General features: G+C 36.7%; 2 protein-coding genes across 6 annotated transcripts in view; one reads left to right on the forward strand and one right to left on the reverse strand.

The window, feature by feature from the left end:
- Positions 1–17,300, reverse strand: part of Nckx30C — a 163,779-nt gene that overhangs the window by 111,271 nt on the left and 35,208 nt on the right. The window lies entirely within an intron of this gene.
- Positions 7,297–8,753, forward strand: LOC111507092 (uncharacterized). The gene is made up of 3 exons (XM_023162340.2): positions 7,297–7,517; positions 7,746–7,928; positions 8,506–8,753. Exons 1-3 carry the CDS (start codon positions 7,431–7,433, stop codon positions 8,644–8,646), a joined length of 411 nt encoding a protein of 136 aa, XP_023018108.2. The 5' UTR covers positions 7,297–7,430; the 3' UTR covers positions 8,647–8,753.

Consider the following 17,300-nt stretch of genomic DNA (forward strand, 5'->3'; position numbering starts at 1 on the left):
CCACTCCCATTACGGGATTGATGAAAATCGTATCGATTCCATCTGAGAGCGAGATGAATTTTCGAATAAATCACGTTATTGTAGCGTTATTGTAGTCCTAAATTAACGGTCTCTCTGCCCGTCACCGGCATTATGACATAAATTATTTCTCATGGATCTCCTGGAACACGCTTTGCGAGTTCCACTGGGAATATCTGGCTAATTGCGAATAGTTAGCCGGGAACTTCGTCAGTGATGACTTAAATTGATCGCGTTAGTAGGCGAGATGGGTTTGGATTGGACGCAACGATCGTCATGCGGGTTTGGGAAAGGAAAATCATTGGAAATTGAGTTTCCATGTACAGAGTCCCGATGATCGTCAGCCACTTCCATTTTGTGACAGTAATAGAACTCACATTCGGAAAATTGATTCTGATTGTACCGACTCTTAAAATTTTATACTGAATACAAAAATACTCTTTTTGTCAATTTCAACTTCCGAGTATTCCATTTCTTTCATTTTGAGGTTAGGTATACGAATTGCTCTCAACAAGTACTTATGATGCACTGTTTGGAACCTTTGGTGTAGTAAAAATATTACTGGAGTTTTTTCCCAACACGTTATTTTTAACACCCCGCCACGTGTTTCGATCACCAAGTGATCATCTTCAAAGAGGAAGATTAAAACTAGAAACTAATGCGAGCTAATCCTATTTATGCTATAAAGGTAACCCATACAGGTAAACTATTCAGGCGTACCAACCATACAGGTATACCAACCTGAATTAATTTTACAATTTTTCCTTATCTGTTATTTCACAATATATCCAAAAAAATTTGGATAGGCATTATTGTGGAATTAATTTTTATATAGCTGAAAATTGTTTTATAGAAATAGAAATAGTCTTATTCATCACTAAAATTTTCACACATACGTAATTACAAGACTAAATTCGTGACAAAACTTATTGGACTAGTCAAAAGAAAAACGCTAAAAGCAAAACAAAAATGTTTGATCTTGAACAAAATTAAAAATGAAGACTACATGTATAAAATAAACTAAGTCATTTATCTAAGCACTAAAAGCAAGAAATTCATCCATACTGTTATCCAACAAGAAATCATATAGTTCATTCCTCATTACAGTTCTACTTTTATTGATCCCTATAAAAGTTGTTATTTTATTGAAACATTTAATACCCAAGTATTTTGGGGAATTTTGACATATAAACATATATTGTAAAATAATAGATAGGGCAAAATTGTAAAATAAATTTAGGTGGTATACCTGCCTTTTGTTGTTTTGTTGTTGTTGTTTTTCATAGTGATTAACGTAGAGTGAGAACTGAGGTATAGACAAAGATAACTACTTTTAGTAATGGCATAGGTACTTGAAATCGGTGTTGATTCTGAAAATATATAAATGGGCAAATTTTTTTTTAAATGGTACACACTACATTTCAAAACAGTTTGTTTTGACATTCTGAGATGATTTTGAGTCACTTTCATACAGGGCAATTCAAATTCAAACCCTACCATTGGGATCTCCCAAACCACGGGAGATACGTCAAAGCTTAAATTGGAGCAAATTTGAGTTTTTCTGTGCCTAATAAAATACTGTTTGAAACTTGAAAAATTTCCAGTATTTCTGGAAATATAAGAAAAAAACAGAAAATCTGAATTTTCGTTTTTATTTTTTTCTAGCATAGCTCAAAACCCAAAACACATTCTCATTGATACATTTTTTCAGCTACAAGTTTTCATGTTCTGTTTCTGTTTAAAATCTGTTTTTCCGTTAACCAGCTGTCGCACCCCTACGAACGACAACCCTCAGAAGTCGAAACTTGTGCGAGCAAGGGATTAACGAGGTCTTACCTTTTAACGTGTGATTCCTAACACGGATTGGACGGTAGCAAGTGAAGATCGATCGTTCAGACTAGGGCTTGAACCACCGACCAACACGGCAGTCAATTCGAGTGAGTGAACAAAGCACCCACGCCGAACCGCTTGGCTACCGACTGACCAGTTCAGTTTTACTATCCGACGTTTCGCCTTCTGGCAATCATCATCAACGTTTTCTCTATTATGGACGCCAAATAGTGCCCCATATTCTGATTTCATTGATGTATACTTTATTATGAGTTGCTCTTCTGAAACCACAGGTTACTTTTTTCAGTTGTCTTAGGAGATATAGTTGATTAGAAAGTTTAGAGCACCTTGTCAATATAACAGTTCCATTTCAAAGAGTGATCCAAGGTTATACCCAAAAGTTCAACTTCATTTGCTGAGTTCTCACGACATTCAGTTTAAATGGAAATCCTTTGGCATTTATTAGGGTTTTGTTACGATTTGTTTGTTAGAAACTCTTCCTTCGCTCTATGCTTCGCCAATTTCATTGAATTTGACAATATTTGCTTATCAACATGTGATTCATATATGGTTACATCATCTGCCAACAGCATGCATGATGATGGTGAGAAGTTTTGCGGTAGATCATTGATATATGAAATGAATAGGAGAGTACCTTATTCAGACCCATGGGGTACCCCGTGTTTGACGATTCGGAACTCTGATTGAGAATCCTGGTATTGTACGATAATCAATCGTTGATGTTTAGTTTTTCTCAGCAAAATATTACAAATTCATTTGCCCTCCATGAAACTAAGGACTATAAAATCCTCATCCTCAGTATCCGGAAAAAACATAAATTTTGGAAAATGGTTTTTATTCTTTTCTAGCTTTATTTTTCGAAGGGTTCGAAAATAAATTGCACTTCCACATTGCCACTTTTCCTCTGCTACATAATGGTGTTTTCAGATTTGCTATCCGACGTTTCGTCTTCCGGCCCCACCATCAACTTATTTTTTCTTATGGGCGCTACAATGGATTTTTTCTGTTTTGAATTAAACCAGATTTTACCTTTTCAATGATGTATCACAAGTTATCATACTTTTTCGAAAAATTGGAGATATTCAAAAAATAATTATTATCATAATACGCTTTGACTTTGATGTCTGTAAATTTGACTTTCAATTTCTTACACTCAATGACATTTTGTTATTGAATTTTTGGCGAAAAATGGCTTTTACAAATGAAAAAAAAGAGATATGATACAAATTCATTACAAATACGATAGAAACAGTGTTAGGACATCGGAAATGTATTTAAACTTGTATCCAGAAAGACGACAACCACATCGAACTATGTTCAAGTTATTGGCTCAAAATCTCACCGAGTTTGATTCGTTTGAAAAGCCAATGAAAAAATACGGAGATAGAATCAACAATCAAAATTTGAAAAATTGGATGTGTATGAGGTAAATTAGACATTGTGTCCTTCTCAATGAAAATAGAACTTCAATTATAAATTACAGCAAATGCTCAAAATGCTGACCTTGTTCATGATAACACAACTGTGCCCTTCTCTAACAATGCTGTACTGAAGGTTATCAATATTTTGATATCCCCTCTGACCATAAACTCTATTTTCAGTGTACCCCATAAGAATGTATCAATAACACTTGAGTCTGGAGACCTTGCTGGCCACCTCACCGGCCCATTATTCTCTATCTATTTATCACCAAACCTTTCAGTCAGGTGAGTAGATACTCATCTGGTAGTGTGCGGTGGAGCACCATCATGTTGAAACCAGATGTTATCGTTAGCTAAAGGTAGATCGTCCAAATAGTCTTCAAAAATTGACATTAAAAACTGGCGATAGGTTTCTCCATTGAGAATTTCGTCAAATAAATGAGGACTCAAAATTCTATCTTTGTAAATTCCTGCCCACACGTTCATACCAAATCGCAATGGAGGTCGAATTTCTCGGAACTGCCTGGGGTTGTTTATGCTCCAAATGTGCTTTCATCGGTCCCTACTACATTTTCCATCGCTTTCGGGATCACCTGGATACAATTTTTGAGATATGTGTATTTTGTAACATTTCAAACTGCTTTTTTGAGATGTCTCCAAGCACTTGTATGACAAATATTCATTTCGGAGGATATTTGACGTATAGATTTTCCCGGCTTCATGTTTATCTGCAAAATAATAATTTTCACTGAAAAGAACACAATATCTAACTTAACTCATACATACCTCATTCATCAAATTTTCTGTAGTTTCCTGGTCCATTCTGTCGCCGTATTTTTTCCTCGGCTTTTCAAATTAACCAAACTCAGTGAGATTTCGATTCAATAACTTGAACATAGTTCGATGTTGTTGTCGTCTTTCAGAATATAAGTTTAAATACATTTCCGAAGTCCTAACACTGTTTCTATCGTATCCGTAATAAATTTGTATCATATATCTTTTTTCTTCATTCGTGAAAGCCATTTTTCAATGATTTGAACAATAACAAAATGTCATTGAGTGTGACAAATTGAAAGTCAAATTTACAAACATCGAAGTCAAAGCCTATTATGATAAGAATTATTTTTTTCAATATCTCCAATTTTTCGAAAAAGATTGATAACTTATGATACATCATTGAGAAGATAAAATCTGGTTCTATTCAAAACAGAAAGAATCCAATGTAGCGCCCATACAAGCATGCTGCACGGTAAGAAGTACAACGAGCTAAACAAAGAGTTGGAAAACGACCCCATAATGGGAATGCCATCGGATGAGATGCTTCTTCATTATAGCTTCGGAAAAAACTTCAAAACAATTATAACAGGCAGAGAGGCATGGAAGGGAGGACCTCCAATAAATGCAGAGATTGCCTGTTACACAGACGGCTCAAAAACTGAAGAAGGTGTAGGAGCAGGAATCTATATAACTAAACCAAAGACAAACGTCTCACTGAGCTTAGGTAAAAAAGTGACGATATGACAGAAACGGCAGCAATACGTCACTTCGCAGAAGAGTTACTAAGGCAGGAGTTTAAGGGAAAGACTATTGCAATATAGCCAAGCAGATATAAAAGCAATTAGCTCCATGCAGGTCAATTCCAAACTGGTCTGGAACTGCCTACAAAAGCTACAAGAACTAGGTAGTCAAAACAGACTGTCATTAGCCTGGATACCAGGCCAAACAGGTTACAAAGGCAACGAAGAGGCTGATTCACTAGCACGAGAAGGAGCACGATGCTCCCCCATTGGCCCAGAACCCTTTTGTCGTACAACAAAAGCGCTGCGAAAAACTTGTAACAGCAACTGGAAGAGAAAACAATCTCAAGAATGGTGAAATAAGGCCCGGGTATTAGAGAGGCCAAAGAGTTCATTAAAGAGCCATCGCCAAAATTTACGGAGTACCTACTAAGTCTGAACAGGCGATCAACTAGAGTTCTGGTCGGGTTATTGACGAGACACTGTAGACTCAACAAACATATGAACAACATCGGACTGGCAGACACAGCCCTATGCAGGCTTGCCAAGAGGATGGGAAACCTCTGTACACATATGCTATTGCGAAGGTCTGTCAAGGATAATGTTTGCAACATTAGGAGAGGAAAAACCACAACCCTCTCAATATATGGGGAACTCGAGGTCTGGCCTATGGAGTCTAGTTACAAGGACGGGCCTAGACAAGGAACTCTAGCATACACGAGGGCACACACAATAGACCTGCAAAGGTCGCAGTGTAGTGGCTGTTCAGCACAGAAGCCCCATATTAATCTAATCTAATCTAGCGCCTTTAAGAAAAAATAAAGTTGATGATGGTGGCCGGACGGCGAAACGTCTGACAGCAAATATGAAAACACCATTATGTGGCAGCGAAAAAGTGGCGAAGTGGAAGTGCAATTGATTTCCGAATCCATCGAAAAATAAACCCAAAAATCAAAACCATTTTCCAAAATTTCAGTTCTTTCCGGATATCTCCGGATATACTCGGAATTTCAGAACTTTTTCAACGGCATATATGCCGATAAATGCGCAACTTTGCTCCGATTCAACCATCTTCGTGTCTCTCATAATTTCCGAGATCCCAAAGGTGACAATCGAATTTGAAACACCCTGTATTTGATAGAATTGGCCGATACTGAATACTGAGAAGTGTTTTTACCCTGTTACCGCCCGTGAAACTGAGAAAACATAATATTTCTCTCTCAACACTCAGTCTAGAACAGTGATCAGCCTTGACCAACTCTCACCACCGCGTCCCAATTCCATCATGACCAAGAGACTGGTCTAAAGCTTCTCTATAATAACGGCATCGCCGCTTGAATGACCCCAATCGCGCACAAAAGATTGTGAAGCTTTTCATACCTCTTTCAGCGGCGAAGTTTACGGAAGTAGAACTCGTTGAAAACAATGCATGTTTTTTAATTGGAGTTGGGATTATGAGGCTTTATCAGTTATTGTTCTGGGAAATGACGACGGAGGCTGTGATAGTTGCTTTTTCGCCATTATCTTCGATGACGGTTTCTGTGACGAGGTGGAGAAATTCACCGTGGTTTCTAATGCGTCCCTTGATCGTTCCTTTGGGGGAAATCAGATGTGGAGTTAGGTAGGGTTGTATAGTGCCGCTAAAGTTCTCGATATGGTGATTCAACTTGATGAGTTGTTTCAGGAGGACTTTCTTTCAGTTTGTGTCTGAAAGTTACTTCTTTGCATGATCTACACATCCATGTATAGAGTTACTTATTTTCAAATTGATTACTTCCTTCCTTTCTTTGGAAGATTCTCTCATCCATGTTTTTGTATCAGATGGAGTAGTAGAAAGCCAAAAACTTTCTTTCCCAAAAATCACTCCTAAAAATATAACCCTTTCAAATCAAATAAGATTCCTCATGGCTGGGATTAAATCAAATAGGTGAATGAATGTCATTACGATGTCATCGATGACAACAACTATAGACTAGTCTCTTTGCTATCAGTGATATCAAAAATCATGAAGAAAGCTGTGAACCACCATAACCTTCAATATTTGAAAGAATTTAACATCTTGAGCGATCATCTTTATGGCTCGCGGGATCTACAGGCGACCTTCTATTGTATGTCACCCGCATTCAGAATAACACAATCGAGAAACATGGAAAGTCAAAAGCTGTTGCGATTGATATTTTCAAGGCCTCTGATTGTGTCGGATAATTTTTGTGTATAGCTCTCCAGCTTCCTGATACAACGTTCACTGCAAGTGGCCGTCGATGGATACCTTTAGAATACCTTTACCATCAACACTGGTGTTCCCCAGGGATCCATATTTATTGTATATCATGGCGGATGGCGGCATGAATGCCTCAGACATCAGTACCGCTCTTCACGGTGAACCCCTGCCTGGCTGGGATGAGTGGATGAGAAAATTGTTCATCGAGAGGGGTCATCTACAGCATAATCTAGAGCTTACCTAACTAACGGATTATCGTGAGTTTCCGCACCGTCGAAAACTAGCTGAATCCTTGATTGAATGTGATCATTTCCGAGTTGACATAAATATTCACACCACTGTCACTCAGTCAACAATATCTGTCAAAATTGTCAACACAGAATATTAGGAATTTATGCAAAAATGCCGGGTAAAGCTACGTGGTATACACCGATAGCAGTTTTGAAGAACAAACAAGAAGGGTGGCAAAAAATAGAAGACACATGTTGGGTGAGTATCAGCAAATTGTCACTTGGAAAAATGATTATTCTTGAAAAACTTTGGAAACTAAAAGTACCATTTGTAACATTCAAAGGCATTCTGATCTTAGTATCGTTGCTCATAACTCTTTCTGATTCTTCCGTGATATATCGTGCGTAACATTTCCATGAAAGAATTGATGTGCTGAAATTCTCAGTTTTGAAAGCCGCTGCGTTTATGCATGTCTTTGATTTACAGAAAGCTCCACCGGTGGACCTGACCAAGGAAATAAACTACTTCAACAACGATTTCCAGCACCACAGTTTGCCGGAATATGACCTATATTTCGCCTTTACCAAAACTCTACCTTTGTGGGATGAAAGAAAAGGTAGAGATAACAGAAGTTACTTGCCAGATATACATGACAACATTTTTGAACAGGTACATTTTTTGATATTGACAGAAAATTGAGAAAGACTTAAACGATTTGCTTTTTCGCATTGTTCACCATCGCTATTGGAATCACTACACAAAAAAAAGTCTGCGTTGTTACGACACTCGTTATTACTATCAGTAGTTGTCCAAGGACGCCATATTTTGAACAGATTACAAAAATTTTGAGTAATTATAACTGCACCAATATCAAATTTCAACACTCAAATCGCGATCAGTTCCTGAACTGAACATCGACAACACAACGAGTATAAAAATCCTCGCATTCTATTCGTCATCGTAACATGACTTCAAATTCAATTTTATTGCTCTTCAGCCAATTCGAAAACTCGGTTAGTAAAAATTATCCAGTATGAACCGCCAAATCTTCAGTCCACGTGGACTAGTTGGCAGCGGCATAACTTCTTTCTATTGGTTTTTTGGCCTTTGAGGGCGCCGACACCTTTAATTATTCACAATACCAGTTACTTCGACTATAATAATAATTTAGGCAGAACTTAAACAAGATAGAATGAAAAAATCAGGTATATATAGACACTCCATGAACTTGATAATACATTTTCAGGAGAAATTGAAACCAATTCCTGCTCTAACATCTATGAATTATGGAAGACCTTGTAGAGTACCTTATGACGTGAGTGACATAACTTACAGAAGACAGAATGCCACATCAGACTTCAAGAGAAGAAGAGGAGTGGAAATTTAGGAAAAACTCAATGAACAGATGATTTTTCGAGTGATACAAATATGTATATCAAAATATTGTTGTCATCTGGTAACTTTGAAATCAAAAAATTGCAAAAATTATCTATTTTTTTATATAATACATACTAGCGATGAGTTGTGGGAAACCATTCAGGTGGGTTTAAACAATTTTTCTATTCCACCTAGAGAAAGATTACTCGTAGATAGTTTTCTGAAAATTCAGCTCCACGAAGACACACGAGGGGAATTTCATTAGTTCGGATTTCCATTGTCTGATATTATATAAAATGATTTGAATAGTTAAAAATAACAATTATATTAAGCAAAAACCCTGAAATGAAATAATAGGGCAATAGAATGAAAGTAAAAATTGAATGATTGAACAAAAAAAAAATTATAAAAAGTTTCAATTGTTGGTATTCACAATCGTCTTCGGGTGATGACTGGACTGATTCCTCAGAGAGATGATTATTTATGGGACATTCGAGTACTTTCACTTTCTCCGCTTTTTTTTCCGCTTCACTGGTTTAGTGAGAAATGACCATTTTACGGGAGTTGGCCATTTTTCTCTTGATGATAGGTTCCCATATGTTGCGTATCTCTACGCTAGCTTGGCTGAATACGTTGTTGGACAACATGTATGCGGCTTCTTTGAATTTCCTCTTGAACCAATGTTACTCTCTGTGTATGATCTTAGCTTGGGACCACTCGATGTTATGTTGATGGGTCCAAACATGGTCTGCTATTCCTAATTTGCTGGTCTCCTCCCGCTGTGTGTGTTTCTTGTGCTCGGCAATACGAACATTCAATGGCCTCTTAGTTTCACCAATATAGGATTTTCCGCACTCACAGGGTATCCGGTAAATGCAATTCATGGAATCGCAGTCCGTGTTTGGTGGCCTCGTTTTTGTGAGGCTGCTACGGATAGTGTTTCCGGATCTGAAGCAGGTTGTGATGTTGCACTTGAAACCAATTCTTCTCATCCTTTCCGATAGTCCTCTGACGTAGGGAAGTGCAAGCACTGAATGTAACGACTTCTCTTTTTTGCGAGGCTCCTGCTGTCTTTCAGCCAAAGTCTGTTCTTTCATCGCTTTGGAGTAGCCATTCCGTTGAAGATCATTTTTGATGATGTCTAGTTCCTTCTCGAGATGTTCATTCAGCCTTGTACTCACGGATCTTTTGGTGGTACCTATATAAACTTTTCTGCAGGTGCATGGTATACAATATACCCCCGCAGCTGATAGTGGAACTCTTTTGTCTGTCGCAGATCTAAGGCTTTGTTGTATTTTCCGGGTGGGTTTGAACTTGTTTATATTTTATGCGTTCCTAAGATTTTTGTCGATTCTGTCTGTAACTCTGGAGATATACAGTAGAAATGCACGTGCAACCGCTTGAGATTCCTCCCTATTCTGACTTGTGGAAGTCTTTAATTTCATGGCCTTGTTGATCTAGATGTGTCAGTCGTGTGACACGCCTTTCGACGAGTACATCTAGAAAAGCTATCCGTTGTTCCTGTTCAGTCTCCATGGTGAACTTGATGCTAGGGTGGAGGTGGTCTAGAAATAGGTTCAGTTTGTCTCTCCCATGTCTCCAGATGACGAAGGTGTCATCCACGCATCGTAGCCAAATGGTTGGTTAGAAATTGAAAGCGTTGATTGCCTTCTTCTCAAATTGCTTCATGAAGAAGTTGGCTGTCACCGGGCTGATTGGACCTCCCACCGCTACGCTGTCTAATTGCTCATAGAAATCTCCTTTTCATTGGAAGCAACTTTTCGTGAGGCAGGCCTTGAAGAATCCGACAATATCACTAGAAAACAGGTTTGCTATCTCTCTCAAAGAATCATTTATCTAAGGCTTTTGACTGCGTGTCACACACTCTGTTACTTGAAAAATTACAATATTATGGGGTGAGAGGAGTTTCGTTAACACTTATCAAATGGTACCTCACAAATAGATATCAAGCTGTTTCATACAATAATACCATTTCTAGCTTCCAACCTGTAGTACATGGAGTACCTCAAGGATCTATCCTTGGGCCCTTACTTTTTATCATCTATGTAAATGATTTCTGCAATTTTATGACGTCAAATAAAACAATTCTCTATGCTGATTATACGACCTTAATCTACAGTGGAAATAGTATCAACAAACTAACAGAAATATCGGAAGACATTGAAAATAAAGCTAATACTTGGTTATCTTAAATTATATTTTATACTCATCCGATCTGAAATTACTTTTGCTGTGCGTAAGCATATGTAACAAATTTGTCATGACTTGCTACAAACATGTTGGGTGTAATGTGGTTAAATAAACTTCTATTCTATTATAGTCTATTGTATTCACCCACCATACTCTCCAGACCTTTCGCCAACCATATTTTCAAATACTCTGATAACTTTCTGACCGGTAGAACCTTCGCCAATCAGGACCATGCAAAAATGGCCTTCGTCGACTTCATCAAATCCAGAACACCCAATTTTTAAGCTGACAGAATAATTTGCCTTGTGTCAAATGACGCTAATTTGATTGATTTGAATAAGTTTTCACTGAGATATAACAGATTCAATGATTTATACATTCACCAGCAGAAAGACCTATGATAGAGAAAATAAAATAGCAGATAGGCGGGGAAAAAGGTATTTTATAGATTCCATTTCAGCATTCGTGAACCAAATGATTTCTATTTCCATTCAGATAATGGAATTTACGACACGAGTGATACAATTTAAACCCTGTTCCGAATAAACATTCTGGCAATGGCAAACAAATTAAAGCTAATCATTCGATCGATTAAATCGGTTAGATAACGGGAATACAAATGGATGGTTACAGGTAGAGAATGACTGAAAATAAATGTTTTGGCGCATGTAAATTAACGATAATCGTAGGAAATACATTGCAATAAAACGCTTGTCGCGTACAGAAAATTATACAGGAACGCTTAAACTGTCTCCCCCTTTGTTGGTCCGTTGGCTATACCAGAAAAAAAATCTAGTTTGGATTTCGGATGTTGAACAAAAAAAAACTTATTATATTTTCTTTAGAAACGGTACTTTGCAACAGTCTGTGGTGTTCTTTCCAACGGGTTGGATATTTTACCCCAGAAAAGGATACAACTGGATTTAAAAGGATCAGGTGCGAAAATAACAGATTTTCCACATCAAAAAATAACCAGACACAAGTCAAATTTTGAAATATGCTGTGTAATTTTTCTGTGACTCAGAGTTGCCCATTTTATGTGAACAAGAGTTGAATATACAAAATTGGCGCAGTCGGTAGGACCCATCAACATTTTTGTTGATGCCTAACTATCAATGGTTTACCTTAATCCTTTCAAGGAAAGAAGAATCAATATTCCCAGCCTTTAGACTACAGCAAAATGGTCTCTTCAACGTCGAAGAATACGTGTACGCTAACTTTGTCTTAGCAATGCCAGTGAAATTGAAATCCATTCTCTAGAAACATCCTTTGGTAGGGCAATAATCAAAAAATCATTCCCGTTTTCATTGTTTTCATCAACTGAAATATAACATAATTATATTAGGGTTTTTGTGAATGATCATGAGATTATCATAACCATAGCTATTCTCGAATTTGAATATTTTGAAAAAAAACTACTGCTGTTGTAATTTTATCTCAATTGGAAAAACAGAAGTGAATGTTGACTTTTTTCTGCTATCAATGATGGTGTTAATAAACGTGTTGTCCGACGTTGGTTTGCGAAATGGATCAAAGAATTTGCATAAAATGTTGTGTAAAAAATGGAATCAAATGTCTAAAAACACTCTAAATGTTGACAGTAGCATACGGTGATTGTACTCTGATTTTGATTCAATAACTTGAACATAGTTCGATGTGGCTGTCGACTCTCGATATCCTAACAATGCTTTTATTGTATTTGTGATAAATTTGTATCATATCTTCATATTCTTCATTTGTGAAACTAATTTTTTGCAAAAAATTCAATGTCTTCTCCAATGATAAAATGTCATTGAGTGTAACAAATTAAAAGTCAAATGTAGAAACATCAAAGTCAAAGCCTGTTATGATAAGAAATAGTATTTTTCAATATCTTCAATTTTTCGGAAAAGAATGATAACTTCTGATACATCATTGAAAAGATAAAATCTGGTTCTATTCAAAACAGAAAGAATCCAATGTAACGCCCCTAAGAAAAAATAAAGTTGATGATGGTGGCCGGAAGACGAAACGTCGAATAGCAAATCTGAAAACACCATTATGTAGCAGGAGAAAAGTGGCAATGTGGAAGTGCAATTTATTTTGGAATCCTTCGAAAAATAAAGCCCCAAAAAATAAAAACCGTTTTCCGAAACTACCGTTTTTTCCAGATATCTCCGGATATACTCGGAATTTAAAAATTTTCTCAACGGCATATTGTTGAATTTCACTAGTTCGTACTTCCATTGTCTACTATATAAAATGATTTGAAATCCCTGAAACAACTAAAAAAGAAGAATTGAAAATGAATAGCTGAAAATAACAATTATATTAACCAAAATAAACCTGAAATGAAATAACAGTGAAATAAAATACAAGTAAAAATAGAACAATTGAATAAATAAAAATAAAGAAATGAAAAAAATAAAAATAAAAAGTGGAGAGATTCCAAGTCACGTTAGTTCACGACGTTTCGATTGTTAGTATCTACAATCGTCTTCGTCTTCATACAGAGAAAGCTAACCGAAGACGGGAACCTGAAAGAGAGAACGAATCTACCTATAGAAGTAATCATGAAATTACTAGGATGCTGTGTACGAAACTGTTATTTCCAACTGAAGGACGAATTCTTTTCACAAGCCAATGGGATCGCCACTTTCACCAGTCATAGCCAACATATATATGGAGTGGTTTGAAACTTTGGACATTGAAGAAGCCCACAAGAAACCTCGAGTCTGGTTGAGATATGTTGACGACACCTTCATAATATGGAACCATGGGAATACTGAACTGGACGCCTTCCTGAAACACATCAGCAGCGTGAGACCTTCCATCAATTCCACAATGGAGAAGGAAATCCACAACGAATTGCCATTCTTAGACGTATTGGTGAAGAGGACCGACACTAAGTGGGAAACATCTGTATACCGAGAACCCACTCATACGGGACAGTATCTGAACCACGAATCCAACCACCATCAATCGACTAAAAGAGGAATCATCAAGACTCTATCAGACCGTGCTTTTGGGCTCTGTAATATGAAGGAAGGTCTCGAGAAGGAACTAGACATCATCAAAAATGATCTTCAACGGAATGGCTACTCCAAAGCGATGGTAGAAAAGACTTTGGTTAGAAGACAGCAGGAGCCTCGCAAGGAAGAGAAGCCGTCACAACCTGTGCTTGCACTTCCCTACATCATAGAATTATCGGAGAGGATAAGAACAATTGGTTTCAAGTACAACATCACAACCTGCTTTAAATCCGGAAACACTATCCGTAGCAGCCTCACGAAAACCAGGCCACCAAACGCGGACTGCGATTCCAAGAATTGCATTTACCGAATACCCTGTGAGTGCGGAAAATCCTATATTGGTGAAACTAAGAGGCCATTGAATGTTCGCATTGCCGAGCACAAGAAACACACACCGCGAGGGGAAACCAGCAAATCAGGAATAGCAGACCATGTTTGGATCCATCAACTCCATCAACACAACATCGAGTGGTCCCAAGCTGAGATCATACACAGAGAGGAACATTGGTTCAGGAGGAAATTCAAAGAAGCCGCATACATGTTGTCCAACAACGTATTCAGCCAAGCCAGCGTAGAAATACGCAACATATGGAAACCCATCATCAAGCGAAAAATGGCCAACTTCCACGGTCATCAAAACGGTCATTTCCCACGGAACCAGTGAAGCGGAAAATGGAAAGCGGGGATAAGTGAAAGTACTCGAACGACCTATAAATAGTCATCTCTCGGAGGAATCAGTCCAGTCATCACCCGAAGACGATTGTAGATACTAACAATCGAAACGTCGTGAACTAACGTGACTTGGAATCTCTCCACTTTCTATTTTTATTTTATTTTTTCATTTCTTTACTTTAATTTATTCAATTGTTCTATTTTTACTTGTATTTTATTTCACTATTATTTCATTTCAGATTTATTTTGGTTAATATAATTGTTATTTTCAGCTATTCATTTTCAATTCTTCTTTTTTAGTTGTTTCAGGGATTTCAAATCATTTTATATAGTAGACAATGGAAGTCCGAACTAGTGAAATTCATCATGAAACATTGTCAATCACCTTCAGGCATATTGTTAGTCAGGTAAATGCGTAACTTTGTTCCAATTCTACCATCTTCGTATCTTCCATAGTTTCCGAGATCCCAATGGTGAGGATCGAATTTGAAACACCCTATATATGTAGTTTTTCAGATACGCTATTGCAATAAATATTTATCTCGGTGATAATACTGACATTATCCATCCTTGACGCATTTGACCTCTACAGAGTTCATTTCAAACTGTTAAAATGTGGCGATTCACACAAAACACTCAAAATTTACCCATTGGCCAACAACAAAATTCACATCGAAACGGTTATGTTGTATTTTTCAAAAGTGCAATCGATCGGGGAAAACTCATGCTTTTAAAAATTTTCCAGTAAGTTCAGGACCATTCGATGAAACGACAGAAACTACTTAGATTAGAGAGAAGGAAAGTAGAGTATTCAAATAGTTGCCTATTTTGTATTATCAATTACTTGGAACCATGAAAATAACGTATAACAATGAAACAAATAACAAAAACATCAATTCACTTTTAAATCATTCAACACACTAAAGGTAACTGAAATACCAAACCAAACATTTATTAAACTGTTGAATAGTATTTAGTATATGAGAGCGCTGATAATGATGATACAGAAATTACTATGGATAAATCTGTTCCAAGGTTGAGGTTGAAGCTTTTTATTGCTGCTTCAAATTTCATTTTTCACTCTTTCCAATCAAAACAAAATATATGTTCAGTTTATGTGTCAAATATAACCAATGAAACAGGTTTTTGTTCCAACAAACATTTCTGAATGTTAATTTTTGGAATAATAACAACCTTGTTACTGGAGTTGAAACTGCGGGATAATAAAACTTTGACCATTGACCATTTAGGGTTAGTGATATGGATTCAGAACAAACTACGTATTTAGCTCAAACAAAAACATAATGAATATCTATAAATATATGAACACACCTATAGGTCATCAAAGAAGTAATATTATTCCTTGATACTTATCGTAGCTTCCTTTAATTTTATGATTTGTTTGAGATCGCGAAAATTATCACGATAAGCCTGGACCAATTTTCCAAATGAAAGTTTTTGGTACTGAATATGTTGAAAGAAATGTTATTAACAAGTTCATTAATAGTATTGTTTTCTATCGTCAAACTAGATGAGACTAAATAGAAAGAGAAATTTAGCCTGAATCTCTATAGTCACTGGTAGACTCTGTAGTAAATGTCTTCTGAAATAAGTGTATTTTGCTTATTGACGAAAATAATCTGAAATATGGCTCCTCCAACCAACAGAATATAAAGATGTGAACTTTTGAGAAAGTAGCTATTAATTCAAAATGTGTTTTGATCCTTATAGCCATTTATGATCAAGTTAACTTTCTATGAATGATGATAATCCTATCAGAATTTTCTCAATATCCTGTTCACAGATAGTTTCGATAGAAATGACCAAGTGAATAATTTTTTGAGTGTCAGGTTTTTTGAAGAGTACCTCTTGATGAGCAACAGACATTGCATACACTGATGAATGAAGCAAGAGCAAATGTTGATATGAGCATCGCTAAGAAATGCTACAAATCGAACAACCTTGACTACATAATTCATCACAGCACCAAGGGAAAGGATGAAGTGATATTCTCCTCAGCTCGTAAAAGTATGTTGGACAAACTAGGAAAGCTACAAAAACTAGGTTGAAAGAAGGAACGTTCAGGAGCTCCTATAATTCTTGGAGATTCAATTCGTTGTGGTTCGAATATATTTGTTGTACTGAATGTTCTCAAAAAGTATTTTGGCTCTTGCTTCAATCAGACTGGTAACTGTTGAAATTTCTACTCTGGAGAATCATTAACTGATAACGAGTTGAAGCTATAACAGTTACAAATGATGTTAATGCGGCATCTATGAAAGGTCGGATAGTTATAGAGGGTGTGTAAAAAATTCTTGTAGACACAAAATCATCAGGACGAACTTAATATATAGTGAGGCCTGAGTGATATTTGATTATTCAATATTCATTTATATCTTATTCACATGCTAATTTTTATCCATAAGACGTAGAAAAGACTTGTAGCTAGTCCAAGAGAGATTTAGTTTTATCTCTATAGTTAATTGAAGAATACATCGAGTCAAATCACTTTTTAGAAATCATATACGTATATGATACCGTTGAATTATATTATGAATTGAATTCTATGTGATTTTTATTCGGTTATCCTCCTATACATACACACAATACACACTCTCTTATTCATGATAACTCCGGGCACTCGCATAGGACATGCCTGACACTTTTATCTTCCTGTTCACACATCTTGCATAGAACTGTGTCCACTAGCCCCAGATTATGGAGGTGTTTCCTTAGTTGACAGTGTCCAGTCAGAAATCCTACTGTTACA

This window comes from Leptinotarsa decemlineata, unplaced genomic scaffold, assembly GCF_025532065.1.
Source record: "Leptinotarsa decemlineata unplaced genomic scaffold, Ldec_3_MD MMD2_tig00026307_RagTag_RagTag, whole genome shotgun sequence".
Taxonomy (NCBI): domain Eukaryota; kingdom Metazoa; phylum Arthropoda; class Insecta; order Coleoptera; family Chrysomelidae; genus Leptinotarsa; species Leptinotarsa decemlineata.

Bases quoted from the DNA above. Each gene is read 5' to 3' on its own strand.
- LOC111507092 (XM_023162340.2), top strand. From the start codon at position 7,431: ATGCCGGGTAAAGCTACGTGGTATACACCGATAGCAGTTTTGAAGAAC. The intron at 7,518-7,745 runs GTGAGTATCAGC...TTTGATTTACAG, and splicing joins AAATAGAAGACACATGTTGG to AAAGCTCCACCGGTGGACCT. The intron at 7,929-8,505 runs GTACATTTTTTG...ATACATTTTCAG, and splicing joins ATGACAACATTTTTGAACAG to GAGAAATTGAAACCAATTCC.